This window comes from Micropterus salmoides, unplaced genomic scaffold (genome assembly GCF_014851395.1).
Source record: "Micropterus salmoides isolate LMB-PRFRI ecotype aquatic unplaced genomic scaffold, ASM1485139v1 Ms_hic_scaffold_15, whole genome shotgun sequence".
Taxonomy (NCBI): domain Eukaryota; kingdom Metazoa; phylum Chordata; class Actinopteri; order Centrarchiformes; family Centrarchidae; genus Micropterus; species Micropterus salmoides.
The window spans coordinates 16,494,521-16,510,907 of record NW_024040596.1 but is presented as its reverse complement, the minus strand read 5'-3'; the positions used below and the strand labels follow the sequence as shown (position 1 = coordinate 16,510,907).

The 16,387-nt window shown below is 39.0% G+C and overlaps 2 protein-coding genes across 2 annotated transcripts; one reads left to right on the top strand and one right to left on the bottom strand.

Moving 5' to 3' along the window:
- Positions 1-31: 31 nt before the first annotated feature.
- gpr143 (G protein-coupled receptor 143) lies at positions 32-7,408 on the bottom strand. The gene is made up of 9 exons (XM_038720637.1): positions 6,757-7,408; positions 5,543-5,652; positions 4,860-4,954; positions 4,334-4,426; positions 3,911-4,020; positions 3,688-3,796; positions 2,599-2,716; positions 2,251-2,506; positions 32-725 (listed from the first exon to the last, which is right to left on the bottom strand). The coding sequence occupies exons 1-9, from the start codon at positions 7,010-7,012 to the stop codon at positions 622-624; spliced, it is 1,251 nt and encodes a 416-aa protein (XP_038576565.1). The 5' UTR covers positions 7,013-7,408; the 3' UTR covers positions 32-621.
- Positions 7,409-11,398: 3,990 nt separating this feature from the next.
- On the top strand, positions 11,399-14,951 carry LOC119904383 (ankyrin repeat and SOCS box protein 9-like). The gene is made up of 7 exons (XM_038721010.1): positions 11,399-11,660; positions 11,798-11,877; positions 12,050-12,157; positions 12,709-12,859; positions 13,097-13,231; positions 14,119-14,328; positions 14,457-14,951. Exons 1-7 carry the CDS (start codon positions 11,576-11,578, stop codon positions 14,660-14,662), a joined length of 975 nt encoding a protein of 324 aa, XP_038576938.1. The 5' UTR covers positions 11,399-11,575; the 3' UTR covers positions 14,663-14,951.
- Positions 14,952-16,387: the final 1,436 nt, after the last annotated feature.

Genomic DNA, 16,387 nt, shown 5'->3' with positions numbered 1-16,387 from the left:
ACACATTAAAAAAGTGTCACCAACAAAACTGTAACAAATATTTTGGATATTTAATATAGTACAAAATAGATGTGTGCAAAAATACAAGATGGACAGCTGGAAATACAGTAACTTTGTTTAAAAAAAAAAAAAAACAACCACTAATTAGCTTATTACATTCTGTTGTGCTTTGGGGGCTTATTGACAAGAGTGCTTATCACAAAACCAATGTGCATCTAATTCAGTGAGTTTGCCAGGAGAGATTTTTCCACCAGGCACTTTTGAAGGGCAGCTTGTGAGTTTTTAATATGAACATGTCTTGTTTGTTCCTTGGACTGAGTGCTACAAGAGACAGTGCTGTAGCTCTGGGACTGTACAGCCGCTGTACAGTTGATGGTTCTGTATTTCAACACTTCTCTGCACTGCAGACAGATTTAAAAAGCTTAGGAAATAAAAAGGCTTGGATTCAGGAATTAGACTTATTCCGTCGTACCAACTAATGAAATCTCATGACCAGTTAATATCTGGGAAAGTCTCAACTGGACAATAGAGGCTAAGAGAAGACTATCTAAAACAATATTAACTACAAAAAACAATGTCACACAGGAAAAGTAGAGGGAGGAGGGTTGTTGATCACCCCAGCTAGTGCCTCACAGAGTTCTCCAAGGATTCGCCATCAGCATCTACATCCTCATAGTCTCGAAGCTCGCTGGAAATGTGGATTTCAATTGTACTAGACTCTGAACCTAGCAAGACAAAATGGGGGTAGATTACTGAGCGTTACTGCACATTACACCTTCACAGTTTATCAAACTGCTTATCCATTGAGATATTCTTAAATAAATAAATCATATCATAAATGTGCATTGATTCACAAATGTATTTGGGGAATTTGAATATATGTCCTGCAAATACATTTTTAATGTATTGCATTTCAGAATTGAGACTTTTTATATTATATTGACTGAAAAACATTTTGAAGGCTATATGTAAATGAATGGAAAACATAAATCCTTTAAAAGATTAACTTTATTTCTAAAGACTGGTGACAAAACATTGAATAGCCTTTGTACATTTTCTACACGGTGCACAAACTACAACAAAATTGCATAAAAATGCTTTTCAAAAGCATCCCAAAATACATTTTCTCTTAACAGGCCTTTTTTCACCGCAGACATATTGACTTGTGATAGAATGAAAAGCCCAGGCCTTACTATGAACATTAGCAATGGCTCTGTTCTATTCAAGTGTCCCAGTAAATCGTTACCCTGAGCCAGCATGGACACCACCAGGACTTTGAAACTGAAGCAGCCAAATGGAATTCAGCCACTCATTTTATTATTCACACTTGTACTTTTCCTACTGTAACATGTCAACAGGTCCTGTGTGGAAAAGAGCCTCTGGTATCACTCAGTGTTGCTAGAAAGTATTGACATTTTTATCCAGTAAATGCACATCGGTGTTCAATCTACACTCCATTGCCAGTTTATTAGGTACACCTAGCTAAACCTAAAGCTGTCTAATACATCAGTCCTTTTATATAGTTTATACTGTTTATACTAATTGTTTTAGCTTTAGCTAGGTGTAATCAATTAACTGAGTGTATTTGATCTGGTTTATTTATATATTTACCATCTTTGCCATTGATCTCTGCATATGATCTTATGCATATCAATAACACTTAAAGCTCTATGTGATAAGGTGGCACCATGCAGGATTCCTTAACAGAAGGTCAGAATTTGCACTCATTATGAAGGTGCCCAGTAAATGCAAAAAACCCAAAGCAGCAGGTCCTGCCACAGTCAAACGCATGCAGGATGGTAGCAGCATTGTTTCCATCAGTTCATGATTAACAAAAAATGTGTAATTTTCTGTGCAGTGCTCTTTGACGCTGCTGTACTATCCAGTACACCATAGGTCAAAACAGACAATCCAGCAGGATTCAGCTACAACACCGGTTAAAAAAAATATTTCATTGATAAGTCATCACAGAGAGCTTTAACTTTGCCCTGGTCAGTGTCTCCAGGGCTTTGTCACTGAAGCTAATTTAATCACAATGATAAAAGCATTCTCTACTGGAACAAAAAACACTTTTCTTCAGACAGCTGGAACAGATTCCTCAGTGGATGAAATATCATCCAAAAGAAAATACAAACTTCACATTACGAGGAGGCGGTCCAGCCATAGATAGCATCAGGAGACACCAAGCTTTAGAGCTTCACCAGCCCTGATATATGGGTGAGTTTTTACTGTCACTGAAAACCCAATTACCTTCAGAGAGGACACTGATGGCATCGGAGTGGTGCTGTCCGTTGCTCATCATGTTCTTCTTGGCTTCCTGGACATGACTCTGGTAGAGCAGAGTACTTCCCACCATGGGATTATGAGTTGGTGCGTTAGGCACTGAAGTAGAAACTGAGTCCCAGGCCAGCTCCCTCCTCGGCTGCCGCCGGAGGTCTACATCGAAGCCTGTCCAGCCGTGAAAGGCCAGGGTGTTGAGGAAAGCTTGCATGGGGTTCAGGATACCCTGAAAGAGTAAAAATACAGAATAATTTAAAGTGTTAGGCGTTGACAAAACATGTGTTCTTCATCCTGCATGTTGATGCTCTTTTAACTCACCATGATAAACCATGTGATCAGGGCTGCGTTTCTGATATTCCTGAAGCTGTCATCGTTTATGTCTGTCTGCATCTCCAGGTAGAAGAGGAGGACCTCATTGATGATGTTGGGAACCCAACTAATCAGAGGAAAAACAATCTCATTAGTTTTTAACTAAGTTTCTCCGAATAAGACTTTAAATTTAGACTTACTTTATCCACACACAAAAAAACCTTCAACTGCAAATTCAATCAAATGTATATGAAGCTGAAATCCAGCTCTAATTCTGTTCATATAGCCGCAGAAAACAATGGTTAATTAATTTGACCTCTATTGAGGACTAGCAAATATGAGTTTTATGAGTTACATTACTGTGGGAGTCACACCACAGCAAGGTGGCTCTGTTATAAAACAATCTGTAACATACACATTTGGTTTCACGTTACACTACGGAAAATAACATTTTTAAACCAATGGTTTTGCATGTTTTGGCCCAAATTACACATACGTTCCAGCACTGCTAATCATTTTAAAACCATATTGCTGTGTTTTACAAATTACTTGTAATGTACTTCTGCCATTCTAAGCATATATTGGTTTTCATTCATTTCTACTGTATATGACTATTTAGTTTAATCCATCATGGTGAACACCAAATCTGAACCATAATTATGGTTAAAGTTACATTATCTTTATGAGGCAAGTAAACTGGCCCTAATCTGCATTACCATCAACTATTTTGTAACAATGACAAAAATTAATTCAGACCTGATGCTTAGAGCAATGAATTACACAATTCAAGCAAGTGTCTGCCTATTGAATTCATACCATCTGGAATTGAATGGAAACTCTTGAAAATGGTCAGCAAAAATGTAAAGAATACATTATTTGTAGTTGAGAACACATTGATCCTTTAATGAAGAAACGCTACATTTTGGGAAATAAGCTTATTAAAAAAGTGGCTTTATGTGGGGTTTTGTGCCACATTATCTTCTTGGCACAGTTACTGACATCAATATCAATCTTGTCTTCTAACTCAATAAAGTGTGCTTCCCAAAATGTCAAACAATGCCTTTAAGTTTATCCCTTTGATAATGAATGGAAACATACCAAACAAAGAACACCAGCACTATTTTAAAGAAGCGTATTTTTATGTCATTGGCCAGCCGTCTCTCATTTTCTGTGTAGATTCCTTGTCGTGCTTTTAGTAAAGATGTCACTAGATTGGAAGGACAAGAGAGGTGGTTACTGTAGCCCACGTGCATGTGTTAAAAAAAACAAAAAAACATTTGACATACTGTACATTAAAGAGATTTGAGAGCATGGAACTGACCTGCAGATATGGTGCGATTAAAGAAGACTGGATTGGCTATGAGGACGAGCAGCATCGGTGCGTATGTGGTGACATAGTGAGGGATAGCGTGCTGGAGGCCTTGCTCACAACTGCACAAAAGGGCAACAAACAAGGACATCAGCATTTGGAAATCACATGTATGTATACAGTGCTAAACAGAATTGCTATCATCAACTGACAAAGTGGTACAGTACTGTATGGTCAAACAACAGGAACATTCACTGTCATCACACCAGATTCACAAACATTTTCCTTGAGATTTACACACTGACTAAATTGTTTTGGCATGGTTACATCTTAGTCAGGCTCTTGCAGGAGAAAAGACAGTGACACAAACAAGTGTATGGTCTTTGTTTGTCTCCTCACAAGACCTACAAAGGGCTGAATAACAAAGAGTCTTACTCAGAAATGGATGGGTAATAGAGCATGGCCACTCCTTCAACACATAGCAGCACAGCCAGACCCCATGTAATCATGTGGTAGAGGATAATGGTGCTGATGGGAAAAGAAACAAGTCATGAGACTGAGTTCACAGCACATGCACAGCACTGCTGTTCTGAACCTAGAGCGTTTTTTTTTTCTCTGCAGAAAAGAAATGTACTATACAGACTGGGAGGGAAACATGTTGTTAACTCACTAAAACACAAGAAGAGTATTAAAAAAAACATAAAGCAACCACTTTGCGCTTTCTTTCCAACAAAATTCAAATCAGATTCAGGGTGTTTGCAAATGGAGTAGTATAAGAAGAAGCATTGAATCTTTAGATGACAGTGAAGCAAAGTAAGAAGAAGATGTTTTACGCACTCTGCTTAATGTAAATGACACATTGACAGCTCAGTTTTAAGCTTTGCGCTTCATCCTGTATTTATAGTAGGAGATGTTGAGGTGATAATGAAGTGTGGTAGATGGAGGGTTAGTGTAAAAGCACCTGATCCCCGCAGATGTTTTCACCACCAAGAAGACGTCAACAGCGTAACAAAAAGTCCACCAAAAAGAGGCGCTGAAAAACAACTGGATCCACATCTGTAAGACATAAATTGGATACAATATCCTTACTATACAGGTTATAATTATAATGTTTCTGATAATAACAAGAGTGCCTTTTTTTAGGTTAAAGCTGGGGCAGGCCATTTATTTCAGAAGCATTTTTGTTATATTTGTTGGAATTCTTTTCACATCCCAAGAGCAATCAATAAATCAAATGCTCTAACAAAAAAGAAACATTTTGGAGGGAGGTCTGGAGAGCAGCTGGGGTTTTCTCAACTGGATACTTTAAAACTCAAGCTGTCTCTTGCTATCCAAACACTGACTACCCCAGCTTTAATCTGCAATCTGTGCCCGAACAGTTTCAAAAGGCACACTCTTAAACTGTAGATCTGTTATGATTGGCTGTACACATGCTTGTTGACCATGCACTAAAACAACTGACCACTTTTATCCATGGAATCAGGATTTTCCAGGATGATTTACAATCATAAAAATGATGATTTCCCCCCCAGTATAGTCACCTTCCTGTCATCTGCCCAACGCAATGCCGTACCTTAACAAAGTAGTATATTGTGGACATAGAGGCTTAACTGAACTGGGTTTTTTTGAGAGCATCATACTTACCGCACTGCCAACGCAGAAGACCTCTGGCCAGACATCAGTGCTGTTGGTCAATGAGATGCGGTCAATGACATTTGGCAGGCCCAACCACACAGATGACCTTACAATGATACCTGGAAGAGGAAAACAGGACATAGTCTCTAATTGTAACTGTTGAGCAAATTAAACAATTCCTGCTTTTGCCAGGAAGAGGAGAGGAACAAATACAAACACAAAGAAATAAACAGGGGATGTGAAATTGGTCTGGTTTTAATTAACATTTAAAACACATTAAAGTTTTATTTTTTTGATTCCGTATTATTAAGTACCCTAGCTACTTAATTAGATTTAGTCATGGAGTCCTTTTAATAGCAGCTTTATATCATGGAAATATGAGCTGCCTCCAGGTGTGTTTTATAAGGGTGTTTCCATTTCCTACATGAAACTCTTCAACTTCACACTGGAATGGAAACATGGGAGCTCTCCCAGGATCTTAATGTGCTGCAGACTACATGCTGTTGTGTATTTCATTTCAAATTGTGTCATGGGTGTGCTCCAAGCTGTTAGTTTGGAGTGGTGAATGAATCTCACTGGGCGTTAAGTACACAGAAATACATGGCTTCATCATGTCTTCCCTTTCACCAAGTGCAGAAGCAAAGTGATGAATGGACAGCTCAAGTGACTGAGGCAGTGCAACAAGAAGCTACAGCCTTTTGTGTGCTTTTAAATGTGTAACTGTTGGTTGCTTTAAGAGCAATGCAGCATTCAAATCAACAGGCCAACAGGGCAAAAAAAACTTTTGCAGTGGTTATGAGTCATGCCATTACTCACATGAGAGGGTCATAATTGATTCTTTTGTTTTGTAATAAGATGCTTCAGAACTTAAGATCTTAAATCTAGTTTGCAGACTTTATTTACAAAGTCTGAGCCGAGATCATCAAGTTTCCAATTGAAAAAGAGTGAGGGCATTTTTACTATCTGGTTCATAGACTCCAAATTTTGTAAATGCTTATAGCCTACTGGGAAAAAAAAGAAATTTTTCATAGCTGTACAAGAGTTGTCTAATGCGTTCTCTTTGTTTGAATAAGCCAGGCCACATGGTGCAACAAAAGAGTTAAAACAAAATATTTGCGTGCGTAATTAGATCCAGCCAGCAATGTCACGTTGTGGAAAAACTACTCGCCCTTTTTCTCACCTATGATTAAAGGGAGGCCTGTACCAGAAGTCTGTTTCTTTACCTGTGCATCCCAGTATGTCACATATACTGACGATGAACAATATCCGGGAGGAGGACGCGGGCCTTGGCAGCGGATACTGTCCGAGTCTCCTGTATCCCTTGCGTTTTGGCAGAATCTGTAAAATAGCGAAAATGAGGCTCACAACCGCGCTCCCCAGACTCAACGCCCCGAACAGGACGGGCTGGAAGGTGACCACGAACTCTGTCGTTGCGTCTCGGTTTGGGCAGCAGAACGTCTCCAGCCGCGGGGATGCCATGCCATGGACCGGGCAGAGATATAGAGAGAGAGAAAGAGAGAGGGAAAGAGAGAAAGAAGTGGGCTACGGTGTCAGGAGAAAGAAGAAAAAGGCAAGAAAGAGAGAGGAAACGATTGGGTACACGACCCAACTCGCTGAGAAATCACGGGGTTGAATCATCATGTGCTTCCATTTAATCCCTGCAGTTGTAGTTTAACTGTGCCACAATACAAGGAACCGACAAAGGACTGTTGTGTGGTTTAGGTCTTAAGTTCAGCAAGCTACTGTAGCCGTCACTCTGATTCGTTTATTAGTGTAGGCCTACAGCATGTGCCTGTGCAGTAGCCCATAGCTTATGAAAATACAGTAAAATGAAACTGTAACAGTACATTTTGATTTTCTATAGGTTTAGGTAATTTATTAAGGGCCTGAGGGGGAATTGTTTTGCAATGAACTGCATACAGTAAGTCAACAGAAGAATGTCAGATGGAAGACAATAACCTACCATTCAAAAATTATACATGAAATCAACATCTTTAATAGCCTATAGGCTACAGAACATACAACTCTGAGTGTAGACATGGCAGGCTTACACTCTATTTTATTATAGCAACACCATCATCCAATCAATAAATTAAACACTTAATATGTTGCTAAAAGTAAATCGGTTGTGCATCAGAAAACATAAACATTATATAAATGCAAAACGATGCGAAATAAAACTAACTAAAGCTGCAAACAGCGTTGGGTGGCCCTCGCATCCGACAGGTCTGGCCACAGTGCAGTTGCTGGAGGTCATCAGCATGGCCCTGAATTATCATGTGTTTTTGATGCCTCAGGAAGCAGTTTTCCTGTGTCTCCTATGTGACACTAGACAACATCCTCTAATTCTATGTTGTGTACCAGTACATCTACTTTGGACCACACTTTGAAAATTTCACTTAAATCAAGTGAGGATTATCAAACAGACTCTAGAACATTGACTAAATATTGGCTTGTAGATGTGTTCAGGGCAGGGACTCTTATCAAACATGTAAAGTTTCGTACAGATGTGAGTATGTACAATGAAGTTATAACTACTTCCTGTTTCACGGTAAATCATCGATTTCTGAGCCACGCCATGGACACACCCTTCCCACAGGTACCGCAACTTTTCATGGTCAGTTCCTTTAGAGTTCACAGCAAAAAATTTATTTCGATCACATCTGTAGGAGGAGTTTGTTAAAGTACGAAACGTGCCCATTAAATTTATAATGGCCTACTGTCCTGTTGGGTTTAGGGTATGGCTCCAAGAGGCTTTTTTTTTTGGTGTCCTGGGACGATACATGTGCCAAAAAACATATAGGCTAGAGATCAAATGTGAGGACTGCTTCGTTATCATGTTGCCAGTAGGTGGCGCTATGACTTTGAGTGATTATTGGCATATGGATGTATGTCCTCAGGGCGGGATCCTCACAGATAGCATAACCTTTTATCGTCAATGCCTTCAAAATTGCACAGCTAAAATTTGAAGTCGATCTGATTAATTCTCTTGGAGGACTTTGTAACAGAACCTGTAAATCGGCGAAAATGACCATTTAATCAAAAATGGCCGACTCTTGTTGGGTTTAGGGCATCGCTCCAGGAGCCATTTTGCCACGCGAACGTAAACATACACGTACATTTCCACAGGACTTGAACTTTGTGCAAAGTTTTGTGAGTTTTTGAGCATGTTTAGGCTGCCAAATGTGCTTAATTTGCAGAAGAAAGAAAGAAAGAAAAACAATTCTGGGGCCCTAAATAACAATTAAAGGATAAGCCAAGTTATCAGTTAAAATCATTAAAATATTTGGAAATTAGAATCTGAATGTTTTTTCCACACAGAGGGGAATGAAGGAGTTTTTATACCTGTTGGTTTTGGCTGCTGGGAGTCTAACCCTAGTCACACCGTAGGAGGAACAGTAAATTAGCTCAGACACACCATGATGCACATTTGATCTCTTAAAGCTGGACCAGAAGAGTCTTCCATTACTTAAGCCTATAATTATTGACACAGTTCAGTTTTTTAGCTGATGAATGGGGCTAGTTAAAGGCCACCCATCCACCCCATTAGCCTCACTGTGTGTGGTTGTAATCTGAATGTTGAGCCCTCTGGAGCTGATGGGGGCCAAACATCAGCAGTGGGAGACCCAGCAGATAACCATGGTGGACTCAAACACTTAACCATGTTGATTTAGATGTGGTGATTGGTGCTGGCGTGTGACCTCTATATCTACCACTTGTGCTATTTGTGGGTCATGTGTTTGTGATAACAGAATTAGACTGTATAGTTTTTTTATATGGATTACAGCATAAGTCCTGTTATGTATTGATAAATATATATATGAAGCATACGAATTTTTTTGTATAAGTAAAGAATAATTGATTTGCACATGAACACAAAATCTAATTTTGATTAAGAAAGATCACTCATGGCTGTCGAAACAGTAGAAGTAACAATGTCCTGTTTTCTCCATGTTAAGGCAGTAAAAATATGGTCAAATCTGCGTGACAAAGAGTTAAAGTTAATGCTTGGTGCATAATGGAAAGCCTATGGCTCAGTCCCATTAGATTCATGACATTTGGTGCGCTTAGCCTGCATGGTTAACTGAGTCTTGCGCCAACAGAGCATTTACTTGAAATACACCTCCCCAATATGTATGCAACAGACATTCGCCACATCCAGATACAGGAGAGGTCATGGCAGCTGCTGCTTGGACAGAGATCTGAGAAAACTGGTGGACATTTGAAACAGATTTATTTGGGAAACAAAGCATCAAGGGCTTTCATTATTCAGTACAACAGAGAGGGCATTCATTGAGTCTGTACAATGGCATTCTAATCCATATGCACCTTCTCTGACAAGGCAAAAAGTCAATTGTATGGCAAGCTTGTAGGCTGCTGCCAGGGATTAACAACTCCCTGAGGAATACAGTCAGTATTGACTTGCTATTTAAATGTCTGCTCTCTGTTGCTGCCCTCTGCTGGTCTGCATTCAATGTGATTGTAGCTCTCAAAACACCATATCCTTTATATCACTGCTACTGTACTTTTGGGAATAGTTAGGTGTGAAAAGATGTATTTACGACCATTACACATTATTGTATAGTATCTATAGTACACCACCATTAGCCTAAATCAGTAGTCAAAGAGGTGTATCTCATAAGACAGCTGTTCCCTCATCTCAAACTGGATTTATTTCTTTATCAAGATACAGATGTTGTGTGGGAATGCCATAGAACTCTGAGAATTATCCTTCAGTTTATTTCTTTCAGAAAAAGTCAGAAGTCAGGGCTAGCTTAGCGCCAGAACTGCTAGGGATTGAATGTTTTACTCAAGAACACTGAAGCAGAGCACATTCTTGTTCACAAGAATGGTGCTAAACACTGACTTTTGCCTTTAAGGAGGGTCTGTCTGATAATTAGGCCACCCATCCACGTGAAGTCTGAAAAATAAGGGGATTTCCTGTTTTTTAAAAAAGCAAGTCACGAGATAAAGATCACCTTTGACTATGTGGAATTGGGAATGCAGATATTCTAATGCTTTTTTCATAGTTATCTCAGCAAAATGTTGGTACAATCAACATTGGTTTATACTTAAATCACAAAAAAAGAAACACAGGATTTAAATTTGTCATTAAGGAGTGTTACTACAAGGATTAATTGAATAACATTTGATGATCTGTGATGGTAGTGACAAGACATAAAATCACTTAAAGATCCTCTCCAGACATGTTCTAAGATATATTTTGTTTTTGAAAAAGGTAAATAAAGTCATAACAAATTCTTCAAAGCAAATGTAATTGTTTTCCCTCCCTTCTAGCCTTCTAGTGTCAAACTCTGAACAAATATGCTGCACAATGAAGCTCAAACATCCAAGTAAAGTAACAATAAGCAAAACACATTTTTGAATGGTGGGTGTTACATTTCTGGAAATAAAAATGCGGCATCTCTACAACAGCAGCCAGGCCAATGTCCTTGCTGAGGCACATGATATAAGTTTGGAGCTGCCTTTATTTTTTAAACAATTTAATGTATAACAAATGCTTTTTATACTTTTTTTTTCTCATGAAAATCAAGCAAAGGACATACAGTGTATTAATGCAAATGGACTTCTAAGTTCTTAAACCAATAATTACAAAATGCCTTTATAGTGGACCAGAACTTTATACATAGAATGAGTCATTCACCTAAACTTTACTCATCCGCACCCATTCTCAGTGAACACTGCCTGTCTCCTGCTGGAGAGGATGGGTGTGAATGTACAGTGTCAAATTACACACACATCACAAACCTGCTCAACAGGCCCCTTTCACGGGCCCACTGCACCTTCATTGGCTGAGCCTCAACGGCCACACTCAACCAGCCTATTTCCTGCATGGCAAATACTAGGAAATGACATCACAGCAGCGAGACCTGCCACAAATGCGTTGAAAACAGATGAGGGCCAAACGCATTTCAGATGTCTCTTGACTCAAGTTGGACACAATTCAGCCTCTATTGCAAAAACCTTTGAGGCAAAAACAATCGGCCCATAAAACAACATTTTGGAACGCCACTGTGAAGGATGTCTGCTGGACACAAAGAGACTCCGAGAGACACTACATGTCAAAGTGGAGCTGTTGTTTTTTTCTCAAACCCTTTGATGAGTGGTGAGTAGTTGCTGCCAGTGTGTGCTCGCACTGCAGCTGGAGTATATTTACTACTTTACACAGAAAGTTTCACCATGTCATTATAACTAATACTTGGGGAGATGTGAGTGACTGTTGCTTTTCATGTCTGCACCTAGATGTTGAATCGGACTGGTCTCCAATTCATGATGCTGCCTTTAATGGACGTGTCCTCGCTCTGCAGAGACTCATTGCTCAGGTAAAGTTTAATGGGATTTTCTGGGATTTGTTACAGTGCATGAAGAGATCATTATAACATGCAATTTGGAACAGTTTTGCTGAAAATCATATGTTATTACATTTTAAAGTGATTAGGTCTCAAAAGAGACTCAGTGAATTGTGAATGTATATTTACTGTGTATTGTTCACAGGGTACATGTGTAAACCTGAGCACTCTGGACCAGGTTTCCCCCCTCCACGCAGCATGTATGCAAGGCAATGTGGCTTGCGCCGAGCTTCTGATAAAAAATGGGGCAAATGTCAGTAAGGCATCATGGTCTAGTTATGCTTTTGCTTTTGTGAATATTAATATATTCAAGACAATCCCAAATCAAGACAGTATGTTTAGTGCCTTTGCTTAAAAAAGCTAAATACTGCTCTAGTCTAGTTAGGAGACAACCATAGCCTATCAATTATTGCTGGGTTTAACTTTGTGCAGGTGCATATTGGTAAGAGATTAACCAAACACACATACAAACACGCATGCAGACACATCCATGCATGCACAATAACACATTACAACATACAAATCCGCAGATACAAAGTCTGACTTGTCAAACCACCACAATGTCCTGCATGTTAGACAGCAAAGCTGCACAGTGTGGTATTATTTATATACATTAAAGGTTCATAACATCACATTATTGCTCCTCATTTGTTACTTTAAATTATCATCGCTTTACTGACACTTACTCATACTCATAAGCTCACTGTAAAAAAACAGGTTTTTTTGTCCATTATTCTGGCTTTTAATTAAATTATTAAATTAATTTCTGGTGGGTTGTCTCAAAAATCTACGTACCCATGCCAGGTAAACAGTTCAACAGTGGATGGACAAACTCCCCTGTCAGAAGCTTGTGCTTTGGGCCATGTGACCTGCGTATCGCTGCTGCTTCAACATGGAGCGACTCCCCTGGGGACCAGCTACACCAGCTTTCCAATTCACAGGGCTGCCGCTAAAGGTTAGAGGTTACATTCCCACAGCATACGCACAGATAATCTATGCTGAATCAGTTTGGTCAAAATGCACAGAGTGTCAAAACATCAGAATAGATAAGGCAAATGTATTTTAAAAATTGTCTGCGTTGTTGTAGCTTAGAAAGTAAACCGACTGCATATTCTTGACAAGTGCAGATTTCAAAGCAAAGCCTTTCAAGTCCATCACTTCTCATTGTGATGATTCTGGTATCTCTGTCTAGGTCACTCAGAGTGCATTGAGCCTCTTGTTCAGTATGGTGCAGATGTGGATCAGTATGTCGACCAGTTGGGCACCCCTCTCCACGTTGCCTGCTCCAATCAGCATCTGAGTACTGTGAGGAAACTGCTTCAACTTGGTAAGAATGCCTTTCATGTAACCTTTCCAGTAAAGGTCTCATTTAAGCTGAGGAGAGGACTATCAACTGTAACAGTATGTTCTTAAGAGGTCTCAGAGGTGGATAGACATCTCTTGGGTCTAACTGACCTTAGTGACGTTAGAAATGTCTGTGTCTTATTGGCCAAAAAATGGAATTCACATTTCTTCATGCAGAGCCCACAAAACATATAAAACACAACATATTTTCTTATTTGGTGTAATAACACCAAATATTAATTTCTGTATTTTGACACCTTCATCAAAGCCCTGTTTGTGGCTAATATGTTTCTACATATTGGGTTTTAATAGGATCAGAAAAAAGTTTAAAAGTATTTAAAGTAAAGAAATTGGATAATTTTGTAATATTATTATCTTTATATTTGCACATACAACAGTGGTGTCTGTGAAAAACCCAAACAATAATAAAGTAAAGCCAATGTTGAGCAGAAATTTTATTTTGAGATATCTGATAGTGGTGTAAAAAGTAAAAATGTACCTCTATATTACATTACATTACAGAAAATTTGAAAGTAAAGCAGCACTTCACAATAATGCTTAAACAGTACTTGTGTAAATGTACTTAGTTACTATCCATCCCTGGCTGTTTCATATGGTCTGTGTAAAACTCATGCTGTGTCTTACTTAAAGTGAAATAAATGTTTTGGGCTCACTGATTCGAATATGCATGACCTGAGTAAATGCAATGTAACTAGGAAATGGCCCAGTATACTTTATGTAAGCAATATGAGGAAACATGGTGCTCTGAGCTCTGCTGTAGAAGAAGGCAGGCTTTACCTGTCAGAGATTCTCCTCACCAGTTACATAACATAAAGACATCATACCTCATTAGTCTCTGCTCACCTTCAGGTGCTAGTGTGAACAGCAGTGTGTCTGGTGGTGACAGCGTGTGTGGTGACTCGCTGCTGCACATCGCTGCCCGTCTGTCCAACCCCGAGTTGGTGTCTGTCCTGCTTGACCATGGGGCTGATCACACCCTCAGGAACTCAGAGGGCAAACGGCCACTGGACCTCACGACTCCCAACAGCCTGGTGGAGAGGCTGTTGAGACAAGCAGGAGGTATTCAATCCAAACTGACCAAGTAGCCTCAACTGTGTGGATTCTCATGGCCTTTACATTAGGTTGGTGCCACAAGATAATAATCAAAACATCTCTCTGTCATGGCTTCCACCCTGATGCCTGCCCAGGAGTGTCTCCTCTAATGCAACTATGCCGGCTGCACATCAGGAAAACTGTGGGCAAGCAGAGACTGGGCAGGATACACGGCCTTCACCTCCCCACAGAAGTGAAACAGTACCTTCTCTACCAGTCAGACCCAGCAGATTACTTGGCCTTTCAATGTCAGATTTCTGAGCATTTCACGTACAGATCAGTAGGGGGTGCACTTGCATAATATTGCAGTGAGAAGACTCCACCATGGAGAACTATAATTCTCCTTTGTTACAGACCTCTGTAAACAATCAATCTTGACTTTTACAGAGAAGAGTTTTTCACATTAAATGTTAACAATAAGATATACATATTTAAAATGGGAAGAAGGGCTCATTTGATCTAATAATTGTTGCAAAATGTATGTTAAATAAAGTTGAACACACTGAAACAATCTTTCTTATATTACGCTCTACATTCAGCTTATATTGTACTTTTTTTATATGTAAAAACTAAATAATAAATAAAAATAATGAATGTTTCTGTTTTTGATGCTGCTGCATTCAGATTGTTTCCTTAATCTACAGTAGATTAAATTTACTCTCATATGAAATCTTCATGTTCGGTACATGTCGTTCCGGCAGAATTCCTGGAAATGGTTTAGCATCTTGCAGGGCACGTACTATAAGTTTTCCAAGAGCAAAAAAAAAAAAAAAACAAACAGAAAAAAACATGTTAATAGATTAACTGACAACAAAGCTAAGTCTTCTCCAGTTCAGTCATTTCCAAAGTGTCTCTGATTGGGAAAACATTATCGAAGCTGAACACATCACTATTACCATGGTGTGGCCCACTGCACAAATGTATTTCTTTATACCGTAACTATCATGACTAAATAATACAAATGGGGCTCCCTCAGGCTGGATGGGAAAGATATCAGCGGACGTTTTTGTGTTTCATCTGTCATATGTAGCTGGATGGCTGCTATGTTTTCCATTTATTTCATGCATAGCCATACTCATAACCAGTATAGTTTTGAGTCAGCATCCAATGCACCAAACCACCAGAGGTTTGAGCTGCTAAAACCCTTTTCTTTCTTTCCTGTACTTTCTTTTATTTTCCAATGTGTTGCTTTTGATCGTAATGAAGCTTTGGTTAAATCAAATTATTAACATTCAGTTCATACAAACAGTGTGTAATGTTTAGCTATTTAAGACACACTGTATAATTTGTCTACAGTTTATGTTCAAAAAGAGACAACAAATATATATAAACATCTCTGCATAGTGACTGTAAAAAGTAAGAATCCAATGTTACGGGTTTGTGGTCACACACACGATGTGTTGAAATATCATGCAGATTATTTTGTACACAGCAGAAGGATCATGCAAAACAAACAAACAAAAAACATTAAGTGAACCCCCGAATGCATACAGAAAAAAGAAGACAAAACACATCAACAAAAAAGTGACAGTGAAGTATTCATTGTATGAATGAATATGTTACAACCCAGTTGCACTCTGCCTGTTTTCCATAAACGCTAAGTTCAGTTGAGAAAAGCCACAGGGATGCAGTCCTGCATCAACATGGGAAATGCTCTTCCCTGTGCCCATCTGAGAAATGGAGCTTCTCAGGCTTTTATTAGTTTCTAATTTTCTTGTGGTGCCTGATTACTTATTATAATAACCTGAGGAGGAGAGAGGGCACTGCAGAAAGATGAAGCCTATACATATATATTGTATATCTTTATACAAATGTTCTAATACCATTAATTCAGAAGATAGAAACCAGAGAATACAATGTTTTATTTAGGTCACCACTTCTCTCCATTGTCCAAATCTAGTATTTACGATGTAGCTGGCTTATTTCATGTTAATCATTTGTTTATCCACTGCCTGAAGGAACACGCATTGCAAAATAGATCCATATTTTCCTCTTGATTCCCTCAATAGTTTTGTCCACACAAGTC